Consider the following 26,523-nt stretch of genomic DNA (forward strand, 5'->3'; position numbering starts at 1 on the left):
CTCTTAGTTAAGAAGCACATAAAATCTAAGATAGTGCAACCAGTTTAAATGGGTGACCAGTGCAGTGTTGAGTCAGTTTGGTGTGACAGCACTGGGAAAGCAAATATGAGATCAGGAGTGTGTTATAAGCCTAATGACTCTGATGAGTATACCAAACAGCTGCAGAGAGAAATTGAGTGGATCAGTAAATCAGAATGTCATATAATGGGGGATTTCAACTTTCCAGATATTGACTGGAACTTGTCAGTTAGTCACTCACACTCTAGCAAGACTTTCGTGGATTTATTGGATGACCATTTTCTACAGCAGCAGCGAGGGAGTAATACTTTTGATCTGATTATAAGCAATGTTTATTCATGCATTAAAAATCTGCAGATAAAAGACCCACTAGGTAGCAATAATCACAGTGTACAGTGCCGACCGGGCTAGCCGGGTGGGTAAAGCGCCTGCGTGGCAACCCAAAGGTCGCGGGTTCGAATCCCGCCTCGGGCTTGGATCAAAGTACTGCAAAAAACCTTGGGAGGTGCACTATGGCCACAGAAGCCGATGTGCCAATAACTACCAAACAAACAAACAAACAAACAGTGTACAGTAAACCCCCGCTATTCACGGTCGCTGATTTAATATAAAACGAAACCTAAAAAAAATGTGAATTTTAAAGCACCGTGAACATTTTCCACCATAAAAAAACACAGGCGTGGCTAAAATCATCTTTTCCGGTTAAAACAGCACTCGGTGGGTGGGGGAGAGGGGTGACAAAATCGCGAGCTTGGATGTTTCTCGCTAATCCTTGTTCAGTATGTGTTATGCGCTTGTCATGGAAAGTTTCGTCGTTTGCTTTTAATTTATATGCTTATAAATTGAATAAATTTATCAATTTATAAATTGATATGCTTACAAAAGTGATAAATCTACCGTTTTGCAGTGTAAAACAGACTTTTTCGAGTGTGTTAACGGAAGAAAGTGACTTTATTGTGGACAAGTTCTTTCTAACCCATACAAAAATATGGCTATGAATAACAAGGGAAATGTGAAAAGATCAAAGTAGGTGGTGATATTAGTGAATAAAATTGAGTTATTAGACAAAATTTCTAATGGTGAAAGTGTCTCCTCAGTGGCAAAACATTATAAAATCAATGAGTCAACGGTACGATCAATCAAAAAATCGGAAGAAAAAATCCGCCATAGTGTCCATGAAAACGCACCAATTGCTTCAAAAATTTGCTCTGTAACTCGTGATGTTAAATTATAAAAAATGGAAAAAGCTTTAAATCTGTGGATAGAAGACCGAACTCAAAATAAAATTCTGTTAAGTTCACTCATCATTCGTGAAAAGGCAAAACTCCTTTATCAACACTTTAGCGAAACTGGTGATAGCACTGGCAGGATAAGTTTTTTAGCTATAGCAAAGGCGCTGGATTAAAAGATTTGTTTGAAATTTCTAATAAATATTACATTTAATATTAAATTGTTTCTTATTTTCATTTCGATCCCTTATGCTTGCATTTCACTATGTACTGTCTATGTACATAGTCATATTATGAAGGTACATATAATACATACATAGACAAAATTTTAGATTAGTTTTTCTTATATATTTCATACTTTGGAACGGAACCCCTTTATTAGTATGGGAGCCATAACTCAGTATTCGCAGCATTTCTCAGGAACGTAACCCCCGTGAATAGTGGGGGTTTACTGTATTGATTTGAGATTTATTTAAATATGTAACTACCATCAAGCATAAAGGGAGGGGTTTTTGCTTTACTACTGAGACCACTGTAATTAACTACAGTGGTCTCAGAGTTTTTAAATTCTATACAGCAGGACCAACCAGTGATGTTACCATCAGCAAATTTTAAATGGGAAGCATTTTAGGAATTAATCTTAGCAGCTACTAGGCAATTCATACCAATTAAGAAATACTGTTCAAGGTTTAGGCCTAAATGTACGTCAGATGACCTAATGAGACTCGTGGCAGAGAAGAAAAATGCATGGGACGAATATAAATTATCTGGAAACACAAATGCCTATGGTAGATATTAGATAGTCTTTAATCATGTCACAAAGGAGGTTAAGAAAGCAAAGGCAGATTACAAGAAATCTTTGGAGAAGAAAAACAGCAAAGACTTCTTTAATTATGTAAACACTAGAAGGAAAGTGATGAATCAAATTGATCCACTCGATAGCAATATTTGTCTGTTGATGATCCTGTTCAAGTAGCTGACAAACTGAATGAGTATTTTGAATCTACATTCACACACGAGGAATTCTGTAGGGAAGTGGAGGCAAAAAGCTTATCAAACTAACAGGGATCTAAATGATTTTGTAATAACTGAAAAGAAAGTGGAGGAGAAATTGTTGAAGTATAACACAAGAAAGGCACTTGGGGTGGATGGGATCTATCTAGTTATATTAAGAGAGGCAGCAAAGGAAGTAAGAAAATCCTTAGCCATAATTATGAGAGTATACTTGGATTCAGGGGAGGTCCTCATAGACTGGGGATGTGCAAATGTATCCCCAATTGCCAAAGGGGGATCAAAGGGTGACACAAGTAATTATAGACCAGTTAGTTTAACTTTTGTTCCAGGGAAAATAATGGAGTCACTGGTAAAAGAAGTAATGAAGGATCACCTAGACAATGCCGCAATTATACTTCAAACACACAGCATGGGTTTCTTAATCTTGTTTCACCAATTTGATTGGTTACAATGGAACTGGATGCAAAAAAACAATTTTAATATCGTATACTTGGAATGCAGGAAAGCTTTTGATACTGTTGCACATAAAAGATTGGGATGCCTCCGTAGCCAGGTGGGAAGGAGCAGCAGTGCGTAGCACACGCTTCTTGATTAGACCGGGGTTCAAGCCCGTCACCACCAAATACGGAGGATGCGGAAAGGTCAGGGAATGACCACCGCATATTCCCGGAGCAATATGGCCTTAGTTGCTAATGCTCCTAAAAACCAAAATAACAAACAACATAACAATAGAAGACTGCTGCACAAATTGGAGCAGTCTGGCATTAAGAGAAAGTTGTGTGGGAGAAGACAGAGAGTGGTAATCAATGTACATTGCTCTTCACAGACTAATGTTATTAGTGGAGTCCCCCATACTTAGGTTGGCAGGGTGGTTAATAACAGTAATGACAGTATGCTACTGCAGCGAGATCTTGAAAGATGAGTAGATGGCTGAGAAATGGAAATGAAATTTAATATTGATAAATGTAAGTACTGCATATGGGTAACAGTAAACTCAGAGTAATGTACCAACTGCCAGGAGAACTCATGGCATTTTTTCAATAATATACAGTCAGTCCTCATATAACACGTGTTTACACTACACAAATTCGGTCGTACATGATTTATAAATAGGGAAACAATGTCACATATAACACAAATCGAATTCGCTTATGCATGATTCACCTTTGTGTTTACAAGAAATGGCAGTCGAATGTGGCAGAATCACTCCAACTGAACACAACACAGTAGGAATGAAGATTTCATGGAAGGGGAAAGGCATTTCACATAATAATATAAAAACCCACAGAATTCCAGCTATCGATATTATCGCAAATATCAATAATAACATTTAACAGATTCCACTAGCAGGAATCCCCAATAAACCGGAAACTGCAAACTGTTTTTATTGTTTTATGGTAGTGACCTCCAGAAATATGCTTTAGTAAAACGTAAGCACGTAAAATGTAAGCACAGTGTGTTTCCGCCTTTACTGCATTGTATATTCAGTTTCTACACGGGCACTGTGTTGTTTATTCAGTTGCTACTTGAGTGCTGTGCTGTTTATGTGTATCAAGCTTGCATCCTCATTTTTTTTCTTTTTACATTTGTGTGTCCATTTCCCAAAAAATGAGTAAAGTGTGAAAAGGAAACGTCCTGGTGAAGATACTACAGATTCAGAGAGAAAAAGAAAAGCAATATCGATAGAAGAAAAATATGAAATTGTGAAACGCTTTGAGCGAAATGAAAGAACATGTGATATTGTGTGTGTGCTACAGGCCTAAATGAGGCAACACTGAGAACAATTAGAAAGAATGCAGAAAAAATAAGAGCAACTTTTATAAAAGGAACAACTCAAAGTATAACAAAATCAATTAGATCAAGACACAAGAATTGGAAGAGATGGAATGCCTGTTATCTGTTTAGATAGAAGATCAAACAAAGAAGAGATCAGGAACAAGTTTGCTTACAATAAAAGCAAAAGGGCTGGCAATATTTGAAGGCCTCAGAAATAAGGCTGGAAACCCTCAAGAAATGCTTCCCTTTACTGCCAGTAGTGGCTGGTTTAATAATTTCAGGAAACGTCACGCTTTCCATAATGTGAAATTATCAGAAGCTGCGAGTGCAGATGAAAAAGCAGCAAAGGCATTTCCACTGATACTGAAAAAACTAGTTGAAGAAGAGGACTATACACTGGATCAAATTTTCACCTTTGATGAAACCAGACTGTATTGGAAAATGTATTGAAAAAAATGCCATCACGAACATATATCTCAAGAAAGGAAGCACAAGCTCCAGGCTTCAAGGCTGCTAAGGATATATGGACCGTTATGTTAGGAGCAAATGCAAATGGCAACTTGAAACTGAAGCCTGTTGCTATTTATCATGCAGCCAATCCGCAAGCATTAAAAGGGATCGTAAGGTCTACCCTGGGTGTTTACTTTAGAAATAGCAGAAGAGGGTGGATGACAGGGCAGATCTTCGCTGATCTTCTACTAGATGTATTTGACAATGTGTTTCAAAGCTATTGCAAAAAGAAAAACTTGGATTTTAAAATTTTAATTGTTTTGGACAATGCACTTGGTGCATTGTCCAAAAAAGTGCATTGTCCAAAACAATCGCTCCAACCCTTGCTGAACTGTCATCAAACATCAAAATCCTGTTTTTATCTCCTAGCACAACATTTCTTATCCAGTCACTTGAACAAGGAGTAATAGCTGCTTTTAAGCACTATTACACAAGATGCACATTTAAGATGTTGATAGCAGCAACAGAGGGCGAAAATGCACCAACAGTTAAAGATTTCTAGAAGCAATTCAACATAAAGAATGCAATTTACATAATTGTGGAGGCGTGGAACGAAGTGACAAAAGAATGTTTACATTGTGTTTGGCGGCCTCTTTTACCAGATTTTATTCATGATTTTAAAGGCTTTGGCCTTTAAAATCATGAATTATACCTTAATCCTGTATATGAGCTTCCTAAATTAAAAGAACATTGTGTTGCCTCACAGAGCAGGTTGGTTTTTTTTTTTTTTTTTTTTTTTTTTTTGATTTGGTAGTTGTTGGCGCATCGGCTTCTGTGGCCATATTGCACCTCCCAAGGTTTTTGCAGTACTTTGATCCAAGCCCGAGGCGGGAATCGAACCCGCGACCTTTGGGTTGCCGGGCAGGTACTTTACCCACTCGGCTAGCCCGGTCGGCCCGAGCAGGTTGGCTTTGAGGAAGATTTAGAAGTGTTGCTTCAGTCTCATGAAGAAGAACTTTCAACTGAAGAACTGCAACAACTTGTTGGTGAGCAGGTGGAAGGTGAGGAAAACGATGAAAATGAATGCCTGAAATACACCATAAAACAGCCTTCTACTTAAGAGTTATCTTCAGTTTTAAATTCATTTCAGAAAAGTACGCAATGGCTAGAAGATAACGATTACAATGCAGAAAGAAGCAGAGGAGCACTTCATAGAATTCAATCTGCTTTGGAGTCATATAAGCAGCTGCTTTGTGAAAGAAGGAAGATAGCGAAACAACAGAAACTAGATGTCTTTTTATGAAAACACCCAAAAAAGAGACAGAAAATGAGCTACAGCCCTGTAGTTCTGGCATGATCACATTTAGTCCAAAGCCTTCATCTGCATCTCCTCCACCTCCCAGTTCCGATGATGACAACCTGCTGCCACTTTCCCCATAATTTCACTGCTTCAACCCTTTCTCACGCCCTTTCCCGCAAGCTGTCTTCATTTATTTTTAAGGTAGAAATCTAAATTTAAATTATTAAATTATTAATTTTATATTTTTTCAACTGTGTAAGTGTTTTATTATGATTATTTATTGTGTTTGGTAATGTTTTTGTTACAAATGTGTGTCCAATCTTGGGTGGTCGGCACCTAACCCTATTTTTCCCCATAAGGACTGTTATTTATATTGCACGATTTTGCATTGCACGAGGGTTTCTAGGAACACAACTATCGTGTATATGAGGACTGATTGTATAGGAATTTTTCTAGAAGAGATAAGGTGATTATCCCACTGCATAAGGTAATGGCCACCATACTGCATACATGTCCTGATGCCTCATTTTAGGAAGGATGAGGAGCTGCTGAAATGAGTACAGTGAAGGGCAACGAGATTAGTGAGTAGAACAAAGGGGTGTTCTTACCAAGAAAGGCTTCAGTTCTGCAAACTGTAGTATCTGCACAGTAGGTACCTGTGAGGTGATCTGATTGAGGTGTCTAAGGCTTTGAATAGATTGAGCAAGATATGGATTGAGTAATGCTGATGGGATTCTTTCCCTTAATTAGACGACACATGAAGGGGCACAAATTCAAACTGAGGAAGGATGATTGCAGAACAGATGTGCAGAAGTTTGCCTTTAGCCAATGGGTGGTTGATTGTTGGAACAAACTTCCATCTGTTGTTGTGAAGGTTAATAATTTAAATAAATTCAAAGAACTAGACAAACTATAGAGGAAATAAAATAGGTGAAATGGTAGGTGTCATGTTTTTTTTTTTTTTTTTTTTTTTTGCTGATACTGTATAAAACTTGCTTTCTTGCATCATTTGTTATTGCTAATGCTAAATTATCTTATAGTTGTCTGACTATACATTGTGTATATTGTCAAGCGGCACTGGGGGTTTCCCCTACAAACCACATATTATACATTGTGATGCTGCAAACTCTGTAAATGCCAGAGATAAGTGTAAGTTTTAGTGTTAGTTTGCATTGGCCTGTTCTTCTGCCGGCATTTAGCCGGGGGGCCCCTAATGGGTTCCCAGGTTGAACCATCATTGTCTCGGGGAAGTAGCCAAGTATAGTACAAGTAGAAAGTTCTCTGGTAGGGGCGAACCCTGGACTGCACGCCTAAGCTTGGCAGGTAGGTCCCCTAGGAGCAAAAAAAATGCTAGAATAGAGTGGACCATATAAAGGCTGTTTACCTAGAAATAGGAAGTTAAAGGGATAGAGGGACACCCCTGTGGGAGAAGCCCATCCTCACATGAGGGGGAGCTGTTAAGGAAAAGTAAAAGGTTTGTGGTGGTAGGACCGAGTAGGCAATATGTTTGGAAGGGAGGTGGGGAAAGAGGAGATGGAAGCGTGGGGGGAAGTCTGCTCTGTGAACACAGTGCAACTCTGCATGAAATCCAACACTGGCCAGACCAGCTGTAGCCAGTGTCAGCAGTTCACACAATTTTTTTTTTTTTTTTTTTTTTTATGTAAACCCCAAACACGAGAGGTATTAGAACCTATAGTACTTAGTACCGTGCTTGGGTTGGAGGTTGACAAGACGAAAGAAGATATTTGTTGACATTGCACTTGAACTTCTGTAGATTGTAATTTTCCAGAAAATACGTATGAAGGAAGTTTGTTCCAGAAAATGGCAGTTGAATGAATAAATGAGGAAGATGAAAAGTTGGATCTGTGGGTTTGAAGTTGGACAGTAAATGGATGTTGGCTGCTGGCGGCACGTGTTCAGACTGTTTTGAAAGAGAGAGCGGGAATTATAGAAGCCAATGCAGAAGAACAGTGCCCATGGAAGTATCTGTAGAAGAGGCATGCAGCAGAAACAGTACGTCTATGAGAAAGTGAGTGGAGAGACTCTGTTAGAGATGAATCATTAATAAACCTAACTGCCCTCTTCTGAATGGAATCAAGAAGCCTGAGAGAGGTTTTGGGGGCACCACCCCACATGTGGGAACAATATTCCATGGCAGGGCAGATTTGCGATTTATACAGAGTGAGCAGCTGTTTGGAAGAAAAGTAATGCCGAGAGCGAAAGAGAAAACGAAGATTTTTAGATGCAGAGGAAGCAATATTTGTAATGTGCTTGTGCCAAGAGAGAGAGAGAGATTAGAAGTCAGGGTAATACCGAAAAAAGATATATCATTTTGCCTAGAAATCGGAATGTCATTAAAGATAAGTGTAGGAGCATAAGAATCCTTTTTGCGAGATATAAGACAAGACTGAGTTTTAGAAGGGTTGAAATCAACTAAGTTGTCTTTGCCCCACTGGAGAACTACCCGAAGATCGGCATTTAAGGAATTGGTAGCAGATTTTCGAGAAGTTTAAGCTGATTGAGCAGGACAAGGTTTCTCAAAATGGAAAGTGGAATGCAATGTGCTATCATCGGCAAAACTATGAATAGGATTTCCAGTCAATGGAAGAAGGTCATTAATATACAAGAGGAAAAGAGTGGGGGAAAGAACTGAACCTTGGGGGACACCGGCATTAGTGGAGAAGTTAGAAGACAGAGAGCCATCACCCTCAGTGAGCGATCACAGAAAACTGGATAACCAATTACTAAAAACAGTTGGCAAACCATAAGATGGAAGCTTGTTTGGAAGACCTTTATGCCAAACACGATCAAAAGCCTTTGAGATGTCAAGAGCAACTACTTGTGTTTCACCGAACCTTTCCATTGAATTAGTCCATAAATGGGTAACATAAGCAAGAATATCACCAGTGGATTGACACTGACGGAATCCATACTGGCGATCGTTGATCAGACGGGAGGTTTCTAGGTAGTTTAAGAGTTGGTGGTTAATTGATTTCTCCATTACTTTAGAAAGAGTAGAAGTAATTGCAATGGGACGATAATTGGATGGGAGGGATTTGTCACCCTTTTTAGGAACTGGCTGGATATGAGCAAATTTCCAAGCAGAAGGAAAAACACCTTTGGAATAAGAAAGTGAAAAAAGGTGGCAAACAATAGGAGTAAGTTCAGGAGCACAGGTTTTGAGAACAAGTAGAGAAATACCATCAGGACCTGGAGCTTTCTTAGCATCAAGATTCATCAAAATCCTTCTGATATTCTTTTGACGGAAGACTACAGGAGGCATTGAATGGAGCGTGTTGGGAATGGTGGGAGGTGTTTTACCAAGATCATTAATACATGAGCTGGAAGAAAAATGGGATGCTAGCAAGTCAGCTTTATCCTTGGCTGAAGTGACAACAGAACCATCTGGTTTGGACAGAGGTGGGAGCAGAGATGGGCAAAAGTTGTGGCCAATACCTTTGGCAAAAGACCAGAATGTTCGGCTACCATTAGGGCAAGAAGCAAGTTTTCTACTCTTAGCCTGTTCAAACTCTAGTTTGGACTGATTAATAACTGCTTTACAATTGTTGCGAGCTTTGGTGTAGGCAGAAAATGAAACTGAAGAATTAGAAACAAGCCAATTACAATATGCAACATTCTTCTCTTGAACAGCCTTAGCACATTTATTGGAAAACCAAGGTTTAGATAAAGGACGAGATTTTAAAGTTGAGTGTGGGATAAAGGATTCCATTCCTGCAAGAATAATTTCAATGACACGATCTGAGCAAATGTTGACATCAGAAGTTTTGAAACAGTAATCCGACCAAGGAAAAGAAGAAAAGAAGTCTCGCAGGTCATCCCATTTTGCATTCTTGTAATGCCAAACAACACGAGGTTGGGAATAGCCATGAAATAAAGGTTCCATTGGAGAAGAGACAATCACCAAGTTGTGATCTGAAGCCACAATATGCCTCAAAAGAGAGGATATGTGGCATCAACAAGGCAGGGGTGGTTTCCTATGGGTTAACCCCCACTGCAGTTCAAGTAGGGGGGGCCTTGCCATAATGCTGCTCATACTCTTCATATGTTCAAAAGTTTGCACACCTTCCACTCTTACAGATACACACTTTTTTTTTTATTACTCATTTAGGGGCAGACTGATAGGTAACAATAGACAGCAATCACCCACTCATGTACCTCCTTTCATGCATCATCATGCACTCAGAGAACACAGGTACCACCTAAATAAACACAACTGTCAAACCATCCACACTTTTTTTTTTTTTACCTCATCATGACTACTTTTAATTGACCACCTCACAATTTACACAGGTGACATTCACTTGCACTCACATTCGTACATCTTAACCTGGGAAAAAACTTTTTTTTTCGCTCGCTCACTCACTCTCACTCACAAAAAAATCGTGGAAATGTGAACCCAATAACACATTGGTGTTTTTGGTAATTCATTCCAAGACCTCGGAAGTTGAAATTTTCGCTATATAACTAAGCTTCATTACAACTGTAATGAACCACACTGATTACATGGCGAAAGCCTTACTGCTCTTACGAGACACTACCGTCTACAAACCCCTAACCATCAACCCCAACAAGGCTTTGGAACGATGGGAGTCAGAGGTGAATATCCTCATCAACACTTGGCTGAAGCAAGGGAAAATCACACAGTCAACCCGTAATCACCTCCGTGCCTCCGGGTGTCAGATCCCACGGTTTTACGGCCTGCCGAAAGTGCACAAAGAAGGCACACCACTAAGACCTATTGTATCCTGCTGTGGATCACCGACTTACGAGCTGTCTAAATTTGTCTCGAGACTTCTTTCTCCTCTAGTTGGCAAGACCACCTACACCGTCTCCAACAGTGTTGAGTTCATAGAAAGGATCCGCACTATATCCATCTCGCAAGATCAAGTCATGGCATCGTTCGATGTCGTATCACTCTTTACCTCCATCCCAGTGGAACTTGCCATCTCTTGCGCAAAACAACTCTTGGATAATGATGGAACCCTTAGCGACAGAACTAAGCTGACGCCTGATGACATTTCCGCCGCCCTCAGACTGTGCTTAACAGGGGGTGCAATCATGTTTAATGGCTCAATCTACCAGCAGATACATGGCACAGCCATGGGTTCCCCTGTCAGCTCGGTCACAGCAAACATCGTGATGGAGGAGTTAGAGGGACGTGCGTTTACACACGCACCGGATCACATCGCCTTTTGGTGTCGCTATGTAGACAATGTGTTCGTAGTGATCCCTAGAGACTCAGGTCAGCGACTCCTAACCCACCTCAACTCACTGTCGCCCTTCATAAAATTCACGATTGAGCTGGAGTCGAACAACTCTATACCATACCTAGATACACTTGTCCGGCGCGAAGACACATGCTTGAAGACGACAGTTTATCGTAAGCCTATGTGTGCTGGCCAATTTACCAACTTCCAGTCAGCACACGCACGGGGCCACCTCCTCTCAACCGCCCGAACCTTGCTAACTCGCGCCTGGACACACTCCAGCTCTGCAGATGAAAGGCGCAAAGAGATCACCAGAGTCAAAGTAGACCTTACGAGGTGTGGCTACCCCATCGACGTCCTTAACAGGTGTGATCTACAAGCACGCGACAACGTGACGACCAACAGCAACGCCAACAGTGACGAGTCATCCACGAGGGCATTCATCCCATACTACCCCAACCTGTCACAGCAGATCGGTAGAATCCTAAGATCGCATGGGATAAAGTGCATCCAACTCCCAGGCAAGAAACTGCGTTCTCTCCTTTCCAACATAAAAACACCTGTCCCCACCCTTCTACAGAGTGGTTTGGTCTATCGCATCTCTTGCCGTGACTGCACGAGCTGCTACTTTGGAGAGACTGGACGTCGACTCGAGAAACGCCTCTCAGAACATAAAAGGGCGATCCGTTTGGCGGATGTAGAACACTCAGCTATTGCCGAGCATGTCTGGACAACCCACCACGACATCGACCCACACCGCGATGTCGTGGTTGTGGACAAGTCCCACCATTACCTAAGGCGCACCTGGTTGGAATCGTTAAGTATAAAATGCTCGGATACCTCGTTGAACAGGAACAGTGGTTGTCAATTTAACCCCATCACAGAAGCAGTAATTCTGTCCATAGACAAACGCTGGCCACGTCACCACCATACGTCACAGCCACAAACATCAACAAACAATTAACCATGTGCCTCATGCACCATCCTGGCAGTGCATCTCTATTCCAACTGCCATTCAAAGTATTTTAATCTGATGAAGGCTGCCACCCAGCCGAAAGCTAATTCATTTATCGTAGTTTTTAATGCTCTGTGTAACAAAAATAAAAATAAATTTTCGCAGAGGTCTTTTTAGTGATTCCTATGATGTCAGGGGGGATATGCCTTCTAAGCCCATAGTTGAGGCCTCTTTGAATTATTTCCAAATCTAATGGCAGTGCACAAGCCAGAACCTGCAGGGCAGGGGTGCTGACCATGAGGCATGCCTTGGTAATTGTAAGTAGGATGATGTGCTGGATGGATCCTAGTTTAGCTCTATTATTGACTAGTAACATTCTGGGGAACCAGAAGCCAGCCCTGTACGTAATTAATGGGAGGAAGATGGCCTTATAAATAAGGGCTGAAGTCTTCCTTTTTAAACCAGAGTCAGCTCTACTTATTCTGGCAATTATGCTAGCATACCTTCACACCTTTTTGCCAGCAGTTGTTAGATGAGGGTGAAATGTTAGCTTGGAGTCAAAGATGACTCCAAGGTATTTCAGTTCTGTCGTTAGGGCTATTGTTTTTCCTGAAATCTTTATCAGAGGTGTTCTTCTTAATTTGTCTTTTAGTAGGATGGATTTAGTTTTTGTACTAGAAATTACTAGCTTACCGGTTTGTGCCCACTTCTGTAGAAGGTTCATGGCATGATTTTCACAGTCTTCCAGAGCCTTTCTGGTATTATCCTCCACAAGGAGAATGCTATCTGCAAAGGCAACCTTGTCCAGCATCAGGTTCCAAAAACAGGGACCCAGTACTGAACACTGAGGGCATCCATGGGTAACATTTCACTGTATACATTGAAATCTAGTTTGCACTGCTATTTTCTTGTTATAATCACTGATAAAATCATACAAGTTCTGTGGAATACAAGCTTGGTGTATTCTCCTGAGGATGCTGGGCCACCATAAGGCATCACTTCTGGCTATTCAGTTAGGTCTCACATTATTACAAACTCTCCACTCCATACTAACATATTAGTATTAGCAATGGCCACACGGTGCAAGGAAGCCTATGGCTAACGCTACACCAGCCAAAAATAAAAAATAAAATAAAATAAAACAATAATAATAAAAAAAAAAAGTTATACCAGATAGCTGGCCAGGGGTAAGGGGCCGGAAAACAATCAATATTAATCTGTAAGATTAATATCCATGAGTGTATCGCACGAGTGTCCTATTTACACTGACTTTTGGATGAACTTCTTGGATGCTTCCTCACTGCAGCCAGAGCATAATCTCATTGCCTACAAAGCCTTCCATACCTTTGCCACTGACCTGTTCAAACAGCATACTAATCTGTTCAGATTGTACCTCCCAGACACGGCAATTTGGCAGGGAGGTACAATCCGAACAGATTAGTATTAGCAACTCCAACTCAGCCAACAAGCCATAACTGCTCCTCCCCTTACTAAACCGCAATACCTACTAACTTGGACCTAGACATTAAAAAAATTTAAAAAAAACCAAGTAACTCACCTGGTTATGGGTTAACATTTTTTTACGTGGGAAATGGTTCCTTTGATTTTTTTTTTCTTTCTTTCAAGTAATAGGCTTTGCACCTGTCACAATCACTTTAAATTATTGTTATTAAAATTTAATTGGTTGCATTATAATAACACCAATACAGACTTGTTACAGGAAGGGGTAAAAAAAGATTATTTACCTGCTGGATCCAGTACCTCCTTGTAGTTCTGACCCGACTCAAAATTTGAAAGTGGTGTGTTACATGCTGTAGAGAAGGGCATTACCTTCAATTAAAAAAAAAAAAAGTTGCATTTTATTCTTTTATAAGAATATATCACTGAGAAACAAAACTTATAGGAAACAACTATCAATACAGGTTGTTTCATAACATGTGGGCCACACTTTCAGGATTGATTGCTCTGAGATACAGCCTACTATTTTATTCCAACAATTATCCACCTTAACTTTAAAGGTGTGCTTAAAATGATGCTCAACTACATATCATCACAGACTGCCTGAGGTATTCAAAAATTCTAGGTATTTTCAGATTTGCTGTCATTCTTGCTCTACACATTGGAAAGCATTTTAACACTGTCAATGGGTGTCACAAATAATGGATTTTAGATGACCCAGAAGGTCAAAATTCAGTGGGCTTGGTTCCAGGGAGTGCCGTGTAATGGGACTGCCTTTCCATTTAATAGAGAAATGCTCATCCAAAAAGTCTCTGGCTACCTCAACTAAAATTAGCCAGTGTCGTGCATAACCCACATATGTTGGACGGAAAGAGGAACTTCATTTAGTAAATAATTCCTTAAAAAATCTGAATAGGAATCTCAGGTTAATATTCCAGGCAAAACAGAACAAATGATTACAGAGTCAGCAATAATTCCTGTGCATACATCAATACTGAAATGTTGCCATGCCTTAACTGGATGATAGCATGTATATTTTCTTCTGCCCAGTCATGAGTATTACAAAAACTGATCACACTAATTCTGGTGAAAACATTAAAAAAAAAAATATATATATATATATATATACAGGGTGTATCGTAAATAGTGGTCCAGAGTAAAGGAGTTGGTACACTGTGTTCTTAGGTATCACGTACAGGAATTTCAGTTACTTTTAGTCAAGATTCTCGGAAAAAAATAAATTTCATTTTTTTTTTAAATTTCTGTGTCTTGCATCACTAATTTGCCTATAATTTCAACAAATATCAATATTTTTTAATTCTGTTTTTTTATTATTACTCCTGAATAGGTGCACTATCGTAAACAAATACATTCGACTAATTTAAAGTCAAAGGTTTTTAAAGAAATTAATTTTTTTCCTATTTCGATACTCATCTCCAAAAAGTCATGTGACTTTAGGTGCATATTGTCTAAAAAAAATGTACTACACTGTCAGTGCCCATTAATTTAAAAAAATCATTATTAAATCAAGATTCTAAAATGGTACAACATTAATTGCTAACAGTTCAGAAAAAAAAGTTATTGGCATTTAAAACAAAAAGCAGCTTAATTGCCTAAGATATTTTGGATTCAAACTTTTTTATTTTAAGTTCTTTGATTGGGTTTTTTGAAATAAAACATTCTTTTCAAATTAACTATTTATTTCAACTAAACGAAATGCTCAAAATGGCCACCATTAGCAGTGATGCATGCTCTGCATCGCCGAATAAAAGATCGTTTGAGTCTGCGAGCAAATCCGTTTGCATTAATTTCTTCAGCCGCTGTTTGAATCCTTTGACGCAATTGTTCGACAGAAGTGATTTCCTCTTTGTAGACCTTTTCTTTCAGACACCCCCAGTAGAAAAAATCTAGGGGGTTGAGATCCGATGAACGTGGTGGCCATAAAATTGGGCCTAACCGCCCAATCCATCTTTGTGGAAAAGTTTGATTTAAATGTTCTCGTACAATAACAGCAAAGTGAGCGGGACAGCCATCATTCTGCAGCCACATTGTGTCTCGTATTTCTTGGTCGACATCTCTCAATAACTCAGGGAGGTCATTTCGCAAAAAATTTAATCTTTGCGAATCTTGACTAAAAGTAACTGAAATTCCTGTACGTGATACCTAAGAACACAGTGTACCGACTCCTTTACTCTGGACCACTATTTACGATACACCCTGTATATGGAGGATAAAAAAATATGATCATAAGTACATCATTGTAGGAAGCGGGTACAAAATGTTATTGTGCGGGTAATCAGCTTCAGTAAAGAATTGTAATCTTTGAATGTGATAAGGATAAAGCTGCTGTTTTCACAAAATTCTCCACACAGCTGCATGACTTATGTCATTCTGCTGCTGCTGTCCTCCAGTGCTGTCACCATGATTATATTCCATAGATCCAATGTAACAGCTCTGGTGATGATTGGTTTACTACCATCTGAAATTTGCTTGTTCAATGATCCTATATGAATGATTTTATAGGAAACCCTTTCACATACACACATCATGCTATGGCTGCATTACATTTGCAAGTTCATACATAAGATACATGTCCATTATACCTTGGTTGAATAACCTTTCATCCTTATAAAACATTATGATCATGAACAACAAAATACTGTTTCAAAACAAATTTAACTATGCACACCAGAATAGTCATCAACTTTTAAACCCATCTACCTAGACTGTTGATTTACCAACAGTCTAGGTATTTTTACCAACAGTCTAGGTGATTTACCAACAGGCACTTTTTACTGCATAATTCTTGGAATACAAACTGAGCTGTAATTCGAAAACAAAGCTATTTCAGTCATATACAAAGGGTACTAGGAAAGTTTTGCAATACAGCTTTGTTTATTTAATTTTTTCAAAGTAATTTCCTCTACATTCAATACACCTCTCCATCCTCCGAAACCAATCTTTAAACCGGTTCTGCCAAGTTTCACTAGGGAGTAAAGCACACTCGTTGTCCCAAGCCCGTAGAAGGTCCTCATCACTGGAAAACCACCTCCCTTTTAGCTTCATTTTCACATGCGGGAACAGTGCAAAGTCGCAGGGAGCAAGGTCTGGACTGTAGGGAGGGTGCTCGAGAAGTTTCAGTCCTGTCGTGGTCAAATATTCGGTGCAGGCTTTGGCGCGGTGAGCTGGAGCATTATCGGGATGGAGGTACCAGGTGTCCATTCTTGACTTTGGCCGCAGGTTCTTCATAGATCCAATGACTTTAGGCAGGCATTGTTCAGTATACCATTTAGCTGTGACTGTCTTCTGCGTGTCCAAAACGACACGTTCCACAATTCCACTCGATTTGAAAAATACAGCTATCATTTTCTTCTTTACAGATCGGGATTTTCTGACAATTACGGGTGTGTCGTCATCATCAAAGACCCAAACTTTGTTTTGAGCCTTGGTCGGCAGATCGTAATAGTACAGCCAAGTCTCGTCACCTGTCACGATGTTGTTCACATACCGAGATTGTCCCTTATCAAACTTTTTTAACATCTCCGGGCACCAAGTCACACGTTGTGTCATCTGCTCTTCAGTCAGTTGATGCGGCACCCAGAGAGAACAAAGTTTCTTCACGTGCAAATGATCTTGCAGAATTGAACGAATTGCTGGTGCATTTAGGCCCAAAGTATCCTGTATCTGTTGGTAGGTCACTCGCCTGTTTTCGTCAAGCATTTTCCTCACAGCAGTAACGTTTTCCTCCGTAACTGACGTTCGTGGCCTTCCCGGCCTCTCAGAATCCTCCAGAGTGAAATTTCCCCTTTGGAATTCTCTATACCACCTGAATATCGTTGTACGATTTGGACAATCATCATCTAGTGCAAGAGTCATTTCTTCTAAGCACTGGTCTATGGTTAAACCACGCACGAAATTATACCGCAAAACTGTCCTTATCTCATTTCGTGACCACGATGCCATCGCAAGCACTTTACACTCTCACTACTAATGAATAACTGAGCCCATCGACTTGGCGTGGTGGCTACTATGCACGTATGAACATTTCTCAGCATGCAGCAACAAGCAGCTTCCTGTGATTCATTGTTGCGTCATATTGCAAAACTTTCCTAGTACCCTTTGTATTTATGAACTTTTTTCATTGCTTTAGGTCTTGAATAGTAGGTCCAGTAGTAATAAAACACCCTTTATATTAGAATATAAAAAATACTATAACTAATTAATCTTAAAGGTTTCATATTGCATACACTGTGGAGTTTACATGGAATTTTGTACACAAAAAAGGAAAAAATATAGTTAAGTTATTGCTGCCGATATACAAAAAAAAATTTGTCACATATATATATATATATATAATATATACATATAAATTTAGCTCAAAATATGTCTGTACTGTGAGGGCTGACAAAAGTGGGAATAAACCGAATTAAAATGGGCTATGTTTATTAGAATAAGTACCAAAACAAGGTATAAAAAGCAAAGTGCTGGGGTTATTTCAAGGCCTGCTGTGAGTCACCATGAAACAGATAAACAAATGGGCTGTATTAGGGTAACTAAGAGTAAGAACAGATGCTTGTTTACTTGCATGTACACCAATTCTAGGAGCACAGTAATTGATATAAAATGCTTGTTCTTTGATTACTTCTTCAGACACTTCCCATTTGCCATTTACGTTTTTCAAAATCAGTTGGTCCCAATGAAAAGAATAAGTCCATTATAACCACCTTTGCAAAAAAAAAAAAAAAAAAAAATCCTTCCATTTACCTTTGGCAGTAGTTATTTCTGTGAATAAACTCCACACAAACATGCTATGATCAGTACCACCTGAAGGTTTCTCTACCTGAAGAAAGATTCTTAATACATGATGAAGCACTGCTTATAACCAGACCAAGAATGTTGTTTTCCCTTAAATCTAACATGGTATAGAAAGCAGTAATCCAGCAAATCAGTAAATGTTTTATTACTGAGTAAACTGCAAACCCACGAATTCTAATTGATATCAGGAAAGTCAAAATCCTACATAAAATATTCAATTTGCTGGCTCACTATTTTTGTCTATATTAGTTGTTCATTATACTTGTCACAGTTATTTGGCCTATAACAGACACCAACTCTCATTTATGCTTTCCCAGTACTTATGTCATGTCAAACTGACTCAGAATTGCACTGGCAACCAGCATCTACTGGCTGTGCTTTTTAGAGGCTATGTACTTTTTAACTAAAAGCTTCTCCCCCTCCCGTCATGTCTTTCCTATCTGCACATATCATAATCACCACATTTGAATTCTGCAGCTCCAATATCAAAGTGACACCATGTTTCTGTTGTACCTAATTACTTCAGAATTTGATGACATAACCAATACTGCACGCTCATCAAATTTATTTACTATACTCCACGCATTAGTGATAAAAGCAAGTAAATAAAAAAAAATTTATTTACTATACTCCATGCATTAGTGTAAAAGCAAGTAAATTTGCTTGTTTGTGGTTTTAGTAACTCTTGCACAGCCCATGTAAATGTTGGTTCCCAAGTAGAGAACATGTAATGCTATCCCCATTTCTGCTTTTCAGGCTACTGCATAACAAAATAAAAGTAATTACAAGAATCAATTTGACCTTTGCTTGTGGCTGCTGTGTATCCCTCTAAATCAGAAGCTTTCCCAACACATCTAATACTGCCTCGATATCATCAGCAAATATTCTTATTTCTTGATGCTACCAAAGCCAATTTTACTTTTGTTTAATTTTTTAAATATTTAGATAAATACAAAAATAAACAAATCTCCATAATTAAAGCACTTAACAGTATTCCTTTACTACAGATCACGTTTCTTAAGCAAAAATCCTCCAAATTCACAAAAACAATGTCCTAAATTTACAAGTACACTAATAAATGTCAGCCTATGAATAGCTTTATTCCCCAGGGGAATGCTTGAAATACTTGACCACTTCAAGTATAATTCAATCATACAACTGCCTTATTCAAAACCTTATACAATAGGATTATAATCTACCCATCTCTACAAACATATGTTTGATAAATCAACAGGAGACCACGGGCCTTTCTTGCTACCTGTGTACACTGCTTGGAGAACTTTATGTCCTACCATATTGCAACTGCCAAATTCCCTTCTTCCTCTACAGTTTAACTGTACTCCTGTCAAGTGGGTAAGTTATTTTGGCATGCCAAATTGGTCATACATTTGGTATTCACTAAATGTATGACCTTACATTTTGCTGTATTGAAATGTAGCTGCCACTTTTCTGCGCATTCTTGAAGCCTATGCATGCAGTCCTGAAGGAGTGCTGCTTACTGCTGATCATTAACCATACTCCCAATCTTCATATAATCTACAAATTTTGAATAATGCCCTATATCCCATCATCAATGTCATTTATGAAAATCAAAAACAATGCAGTGGTCCTAGCATCTATTCTTGGGGGACCATTAATCATAAACCATAATAACCTCCCTGCAGCAAACTAGTGATTCATATTAGAATTTTACCTATGATCCCAAAATGTTTCAGCTTATACAGTAAGCTCTAATTTGGGAACTGAGTCATTGGCTAAAATCCAAATAAACAATGTCAAAATTATTTCTTACACCCAGCCCATGAATAATCATGTCAAAATGGCTAATTAAACAGGTTAGTTAAACATTATTTTCCCTCTAAAAAAACTGTGTGGTGTATTCTTCAGAATTCCATTGCTATCTAAAGTCCCCATATTGCACTCTTTATCATGGCCTCCATGATTTTTCCTACTACTTTCAGACTTACTAGTTAGTAGTTATCAACATGGCTCTCAGAAGAATCATCTTTATGTATTGGTGATACATAAAGATGATGCACCTCTCCAATCCAGGATACTCTCTTCCAAGTCCAATGATGCTCTCATAATTGACCTTAATGGTTCAATGCACTCTCTTGTAGCTGCCCTCAAAATGAATGAGTACATGCCATCGACTCATGGAACCTTACTTGCCTTTAGGCTTGAAAGTTTTCCCTAATAAACAATTTGTTGAAATTTCAATGTCACCTTGCTAGCATAGCTTCTCCTTACTGTGAAAGATCATTTGTGTGTCAAGATTAATGCAGAGTATCTGTACAATTTATCAGCAGGGTTAAGACTTTTGCACACCCATTATGGAAGGGCCCAATTTCATACATTTTCTTCTTCTTCTTAGTATTGATATACATGAGAAACTCCTTATCACCATTCTTTGTTCTCTTAGCCAGTGATTTCAAATAATCATCAAGGCCAAGTATGAGATATCATCAGCTAAGAGAGCAAAGAATAGGGATAAGGAATTTTTCATGTGTATCAATGTAAAGAAGAAAAGCTATCTACAGCTAATTTTTTCTGTGATACTATTACAGGGCAACTGTGGTGGCTGTTACAGGCATCAATACCATAGCAAAGTTAGCTGTAGATATCTTTTCTGCTCTATTACAATGACCATCTCTGTATTCATCCATCTTGGCATCCTACTCCTTAGTAGTACTGGTGATACATGAAGGTGATGCGCTTCTCCAATCCAGAGTCCAATGATGCCCTCATAATTGATCTTAATTGTTCAGTGCACTCTCTTGTAGCCACCCTCAAAATGAATGAGTATAAGCCATCAATTCCATTCGTGGCTTGTGACTATTGCTTTAAAGTTATTCCATAATTGTAATGCACTAGCCCTCCTATCTGCCCAGTTGAGAGTGGCCATGTGACATCAAACTGTCAGTCCCCTTTAAACAATGTCTTTATACATGCCTTTACTTTTAACAATAGCTGCCTTTCTCCATTTTCCAACTAAGTAGTGCATGATCACTTCCTGCTAATGGTTTCTGTACACTCAGCTTTATGATGCCATCTGTACTGTGAGTAATGATCAGGTATAGAATAATCTTACCTCTAATATTTTCTTTAAAATGCTTATATAAATAATAATGATCTAGTTTATTTAAAAAATTTTCCTCCATATTCAATTTCTCTTTCACTTGCTTCAATAAATATGGGTCAAAACGAAATCAGCCATAAGACGTTCGTACTTGTTCATTTCACCCATTCCACCTGCATATAGAGGTTTTCATCATACTCTTCTGGTCCGTAGCATGTCCCCACTCTCATGTTACCTTTGCATCCAACTACCTCACACAACAGATTCTATGCTGGTATACATAAGTTCTGAATCTAGAAAAGCTTTTGTTATGCTCAGGCTGCTTTTAATGAGAAGCACGATTGATCCACCCACCAACCAACTCTTCTGACTTGCCTATGCTTCCTAAATACTTTACACACACTATAATAAAACTCACCATCCCCTATTTCTGGGTGACGCCACAGTTCACTATAGTGAAATGTGGTATCACTCAGCAATGGCAGACTGGGTCTAAAAATATTGGTTGCCAGGAGACAAAGGGGGCCCACCCTTTGTGTAAAAGGGGGGCCCACCATTTAATAAAAATGATTTTATTAAATTTTTTTTTATTAAAATAGTAATACAACGTAAAGTTGCATACAGTAATCTATTATATTTTCAAGCTTCTAAAAGGTCATTAACATTTTTAACATATTGTCTAATGTTATTGCAAGGGGGCCCACTTGCCATCAGGCAAGCTGACACTCTAACCAGTCTGCCACTGTCACTCAGTTTCATGAGTTGGATGTGTAATGTAGGAAGCATTGGCAAGATAGAAGTGGTGGGTGTGGGGTGGATAATGATTCTCATCTTAATCAGGGGTTCAAATTCACACAATTTAATGAGTGAATTTTAATAGGCAGAACTGCATATACACATTTTGAACTAACACACGGCATTTTTTCAAAATGGTCCTACATTTGTTCAACAGTTCATCAGTTCATATGCATGACAACAGTACTGCCATTACTGTAGACATAGTTAAGACTCAGTATTCTTGTATAGTTTATTATTCTTATACACTCCTTGAACATTATTTACGCTTATTTCCTTATAATTACCTTCCTATTCTTTCAAAACATTGCTGTCTTCAGCTTATTAGAAACATTACTGCTCTCAGAACATCTTCCCGCCGCCTCCGTAGCCAGGTGGGTAGGAGCAGCAGTGCGTAGCACACACTTCTTGATTAGACCGGGGTTCGGGCCCGTGCCCACCAAATACGGAGGATGCGGAAAGGTCAGGGAATGACCACCACATATCCCCGGAGCAATATGGCCTTAGTTGCTAATGCTCCTAAAAATCAAATAAAAAACAAACAGAACATCTTCCAAATATCAGCTTTTCTGGCTACAGACAAGAACTCATGAGATGTGGCAAATCATTACTTTGACTTACATCCCAAGATAAATGCATGTCTATACTATGCCTAATTAGCAGTCCCCCCCCCCCTTTAAGACTTCTTTAGTGGTACTGGCAAGACTGTGTATCAACTTTGAGTTAATACAGAAAGCATTCAGAATACACTATCTCTTATGGTGCCTGGAAGATTTGCAGATGTATACACATTCTGACCTAACTTGTGGTGTTATTTTCAGCATGGTCCTACACTTATCCAACAGTTCATGTGTGCTTAATATCATTAGTCCCCATATAAATAATAATGCTCACTTTACCTCCCTTAAAATTTAACAATCTGTTGGTGATATCATTAATTATTGCTTCTGGCATATACACCTGGTTCTAGTCCATCTATCTGCCATAGACTCAGAAGCCTATGGCAGATATAAGCTAGTCTGTAATCAGGTCAGAAAGGAGGTTAGGCAGGCGAAGGCAGATTACGAGAAATCCTTGGCAAAAGATGCTAAGAAAAACAGCAAGGATTTCTTTACTTATATAAACTCTAAAAGGAAGGGGATGAATCTGATTGGTCCACTTGACATCGTTGATTCAACTGTTGATGATCCTGCTCAGAGAGCAAACAAACTGAATGAGTATTTTGCATCTACATTCACACATGAGGAATTATTAAGGTTTGAAAATGGCAGAAGGTTATTAAATTATAGCAGGATACGTAATGATTTTGTAATAACTGAAAGCAAAGTGGAGGAGAAATTGTTGAAGTTAAACATAAGAAAAGCACCTGGGGTGGATGGGATCTATCCAGTTATATTAAAGGAGGCAGCAAAGAAACTAAGCAAACCCTTAGCCATAATTATGAGAGCATCCTTGGATTCAGGGGAGGTCCCCACAGACTGGAGATGTGCAAATGTATCCCCAATTCACAAAGGGTGACAAGAGTAATTTACACACCAGTTAGTTAACTTCTGTTCTGGGTAAAATAATGGAGTCACTGGTTAAAGATGCATTGCAGGATCATCTAGACAAGATTGCAGCAATAATTCAGACACAGCATGGGTTTGTTAAGGAAAAGTCTTGTCTGACAAATTTGATAGGATATTATGATGTGGTTACAAAGGAACTAGATGCAAAAAATAATGTTGATATCATATATTTCGATTTCAGGAAAGCTTTTGACACTTTTGCGCATGGAAGACTATTGTACAAATTGGAGCAGAATGGTATTACGGATAAGTTGCTACAATGGATAAAAGGATGGTTAAGTGGGAGAAGACAGAGGGTGGTAATCAATGGGTGCTGCTCTTCGTGGACTAATGTTATTAGTGGAGTCCCACAGGGTTCGGTGTTAGGTCCACTGTTGTTTTGTATATTTATCAATGATATTGATGAAGGTATATCAGGCTTAATGTTGAAGTTTGCAGATGATACAAAGGTTGGCAGGGTTGTTAATGACAGTAATGGCAGTGTGCTACTGCAACAGGATCTAGATAATTTGGGCAGATGGGCTAAGAAGCGGCAACTGAAGTTTCACCTTGACAAATGCAAAGTACTGCATATGGGTAGAAGTAACCCCAGAGAAACGTACCAACTGTGTGGTACTACACTTAAGGTGGTAGAAAATGAAAAAGACCTGGGAGTAATTGTGCAGTCAGATATGAAGTTTTCTGAGCAATGCAGACAGGCTGCCAGGGCAGGTCATGGGGTTTTGTCAATGATATATAGGAATTTTGCTAGCAGGGAGAAGGAGGTGATTGTCCCTCTGTATAAGGCAATGGTCAGGCCACGCCTTGAGTACTGCGTACAGGTCTGGAGGCCTCATTTTAGGAAGGATGTAGGTTTACTTGAGCGTGTACAGAGAAGGGCAACAAGATTGGTGAGGGGAATGAAGGATCCTCTTACAAGAGAGGCTTAAGTTACGCAAATTGCAGTGGCTGGAGACTAGGCACCTGCGCGATGATCTGATTGAGGTATATAAGGCCTTGAATGGGTTGAGCACGCTGAATTCTGATGGGATCCTTCCACTTGTTCAGATTACGAACCTAAGGGGGCATAAATTCAAATTAAGAAAATATAGATGTAGAATAGATGTGCGGAAATTTGCCTTTAGCCAGCGGGTGGTTAATTGCTGGAACAAACTTCCATCTGTCGTTGTGGAAGTTGACAGGTTAAATAAATTTAAGGAGGAACTGGACAGGCATTTGGAGGGAATGGTGTGATTTTTTTATTTTATTTTATTTATTTATTTATTTTATTATTTTTTTTTTGGCTGATGCTGAATAAGCTCATACAGTTGCTTTCTTGAATCACATGCCACTACTACTACTACTACTATCCTTATTGCAAAAAATGTTATCCATTTCACTGATTATGGGGACTCCTAATAAAACCAATCTTCTTAAGCCAGAGAAAGCATGCACTTGTTTCTTATGCTCTCTGACAGAAAGGCAGGGACACATCACCTGGCAGGTCACTAGATACTGAGTTCCTTACAAGTCCCCAGTTTTATCTGAGACTAAGGTAAGCACCCATTTCTTCAGTGAAATATATTCTTCCTCAGTTAAGCTAGGACTACCTATCAGACCCACTTTAGAATACATGTGAGAGGCTATACGAGTGATAAACTCGTTACTCATATGGGAACTGCCTACAAGCCACATCCATCCGAGTCATGATATTCTCTGAGTATTCGAGGCCATTCATGTTATTAATGTAAGGATTAAACTGACAAAATATTACAGAATCAACTTTACAGAATTTAAACAAAATATTATAGTAATTAAGCAGATACCAAAATTTTATCCACCATACAAAAATTTAAGCTTACAAGATGTCAAAAAAGAATATAACTTAGAAGAATTACCTTTAGAAAAGGTAATAATCAAATTTACAAAATACTGTAGAAAATAACTGCAAAATTACCAAAATCAAATTTATAAAATTACTGAAAGAAAAGAAAATTACAAAGTATTTAAACAAATTAAGGAAAAACAAATTTGTCTACTAAACAGTTAACACAATCTTTCTTTAACCCTCTTAAAATACAATCAGATAGAGCTAATCTGCTCTCCATGGCCGCCAAATCCATTATGTACATTACTCTCAAGGGATAAAAAGAGTTAAGCATTCTGGTGAAATGAATATGCTATAAATATTCAGACAGCCGCCTTGCATATAAGAACTGTGGGAGCAGGAACAAATAAAAATCTCAGGGAATAATAGAAGATTGGATCTCAAGAAGCTCACTTATGAGCAGTGAGTTGTTGAACACCAGAATATGTTGCCTTCCACCATGGATGAGGCAGAAATTATGTTAAATTAAAAGGGGAATTGGAAGGTTACCTTATGAGAATGGGAACAGCATGAATACTGTTTTATTTATTTATTATTTTTTTGCTGATGCAAAAAAAAAAAAAAAAAGTCCACTTCCTTGTGTCATTTGGCCTTAGTAACACAAATATGAACCAGATGGTAATCTAAAGCTTGTAAACCTTTTGTACGATGATGAATACATGCAATTACAGTCGGTCCTCGTATAACACGTGTTTACATTACACGAAATCGATCATACACGATTTATAAATAGGGGAACGTTATCTTATATAACACAAACCGAATTCGCTTATGCACAATTCGCCTTTGTGTTTACAAGAAATGGCAGTCGAACGCGGAATCACCCCAACGATAGGAATGAAGAAGATTCTGAAAATGTATTTATGTGTTTTATATCAGTGAAGGGGAAACACATTTCACCATAATAACGTAAAAACCCACACAATTCCAGCTATCGATAATTTGCAATTGCAATTAGATCGAGTTTACGA

The 26,523-nt window shown here is 38.7% G+C and overlaps 1 protein-coding gene across 2 annotated transcripts in view; it reads right to left on the reverse strand.

The window, feature by feature from the left end:
• The window catches only part of IleRS (Isoleucyl-tRNA synthetase), a 430,056-nt gene that overhangs the window by 332,680 nt on the left and 70,853 nt on the right, over positions 1–26,523 (reverse strand). For both annotated transcript variants that reach the window (XM_090381523.1, XM_090381522.1), the window contains exon 6: positions 13,716–13,800. In XM_090381523.1, the coding sequence (XP_090237649.1) occupies positions 13,716–13,800 (85 nt within the window). The remainder of the gene's footprint in view (positions 1–13,715; positions 13,801–26,523) is intronic.

This window comes from Mastigoproctus giganteus, chromosome 9 (assembly GCF_048544385.1).
Source record: "Mastigoproctus giganteus isolate SK-2022 chromosome 9, ASM4854438v1, whole genome shotgun sequence".
NCBI lineage: Eukaryota > Metazoa > Arthropoda > Arachnida > Uropygi > Thelyphonidae > Mastigoproctus > Mastigoproctus giganteus.